The sequence below is a fragment of the Saprolegnia parasitica genome (assembly GCF_000151545.1).
Source record: "Saprolegnia parasitica CBS 223.65 unplaced genomic scaffold supercont2.5, whole genome shotgun sequence".
In the NCBI taxonomy this organism is placed as follows: domain Eukaryota; phylum Oomycota; class Saprolegniomycetes; order Saprolegniales; family Saprolegniaceae; genus Saprolegnia; species Saprolegnia parasitica.
The window spans coordinates 596598-598255 of record NW_012156399.1 but is presented as its reverse complement, the minus strand read 5'-3'; the positions used below and the strand labels follow the sequence as shown (position 1 = coordinate 598255).

Below are 1658 nucleotides of genomic sequence, written 5' to 3'. Positions count from 1 at the left end.
GAACCGATGGCGTGAAACACATTTCTCCAAAACGCACATCTGGCCTCTCGTAGTCTCTTGGTAGCCAGCAACGACTTCATCGATATCGACGTTTGTCTTTTTCTTCTGCCAACAGGTCGCTGACCTCCGACGCTCACTTTTCGATTTGCCTCGACACCAGCCTCTCGCATGGCGTCGCAGCCCGACTTTCACGCGGTCGCAACGCCCAAGCCCAACGAGCCGCTTCACATCCAACGGGATGCTGACGCGGTCGACGCGCCGTCCAAGCTCGCTCTCGTCGCGCACTGGACTGCAGGTCTCCTCTTGGCCTTCTCGGTCTTTTCCATCACCGTGATCTTTACGCCAATGGTGATCCCCGTCACGACGACGTTCTTGAACCCGATGTGGAACGTCAACCCCAAGGTCAAGGGCTCGGGCCGTCCCGAGATGGTCAACGACTCGTACTTCTTCTTTGGCGTGATCTTGCCGATCATCGCGGCCTTCTTGCTCGTGCGTCTCGTGAGCAAGGGCGCGTCGTTCCCAGTGCCGGGTCTCTCGCACATGCTCAAGCGCAAGCCGCGCATCTTTGGGTCGCTCGTGAGCTACGGCGAGATCCTCTTTTTGCTCGTCCTCGTGGCCGGCAACATCATCTTTTACTATCACTACTACAGCACGCGCCTCAAGCCCAACAGCAAGACGAAGGACAAGATCAAGCTCGCGGCCAAGACGCTCGGCCTCTCGACCATGTACAATATGGTGTGGCTGGCGCTGCCCGCGTCGCGCCACTGCTTTTGGATGGAGTGGCTCGGCATCCCGTTCGCGCACGGCGTCAAGTACCACCGCTGGCTCGGTGTCGCGACCATCGTTTGCGCGACGGTGCACGTGGCCTTTTACATCCAAGTGTATGTGGCCGCGAACGACGCGATGACGCTGCTGCCGTGCTTTGGCTGCGACGTGGCGAAAGAAGGCAAGATGAACTGGGTCAACACCTTTGGCTGGATCGCGTTCTGGATGATGGTCGTCATGGGCCTCACGTCGCTTCCGTACGTGCGCCGCCACTACTACAAGGTGTTTTACGCGACCCACTTTCTCTTCATTCCTGCCACGGCCTTTGCGATCATGCACTACGCCAACATTGCCATCTACCTCTTCGCCACCATCGTGCTCTACATTGGCAACCGCATGATGTCGTCGGCCACGATCTCGGCGCCGGTCATTGTTCAGAAGGCGGCCGCGCACCCGCACAACGTGACCGAGTTGACGTTCGAGTGTGCGACCTCGTACCGCGCCGGCGACGTCGTCTACCTCAAGGTCCCGTCGGTCTCCAAGACGCAGTGGCACCCGTTCAGCGTCGCGTCGACGCCACTGCACACGCCCGGCTCGCTCACGGTGTACATCAAGACGCTCGGGGAGTGGTCCGGCCAGGTGCACGAGTACGTTCGCCAGTGCACGGCCGCCAATGTCGACCCCGTCGTGTACATGGATGGCGGGTACGTCCCGCCGGCGCCCGTCTCGGCGTCGTTTGACAAGGTGGTCTTTGTCGGCGGCGGCATCGGCGTCACCCCGCTTCTCGGCCAGATCCTGCACACGCTGCACTCGCAGTCGTGGCAAGATGTTCATTTTGGTCTGGCACGTGCGCGATGTGCGCATGATGGCGCAGTTCCAGCAGTGGTTCCACG

At 60.5% G+C, this 1658-nt stretch overlaps 1 protein-coding gene across 1 annotated transcript in view; it reads left to right on the top strand.

The window, feature by feature from the left end:
• Positions 1–168: 168 nt before the first annotated feature.
• SPRG_19396 (hypothetical protein) overlaps positions 169–1658 on the top strand; it is a gene marked incomplete at both ends in the record, with an annotated part of 2083 nt that continues 593 nt past the window's right edge. Inside the window, one exon of the mRNA XM_012340885.1 lies at positions 169–1593. Coding sequence (XP_012196275.1) covers positions 169–1593 — 1425 coding nt within the window. The remainder of the gene's footprint in view (positions 1594–1658) is intronic.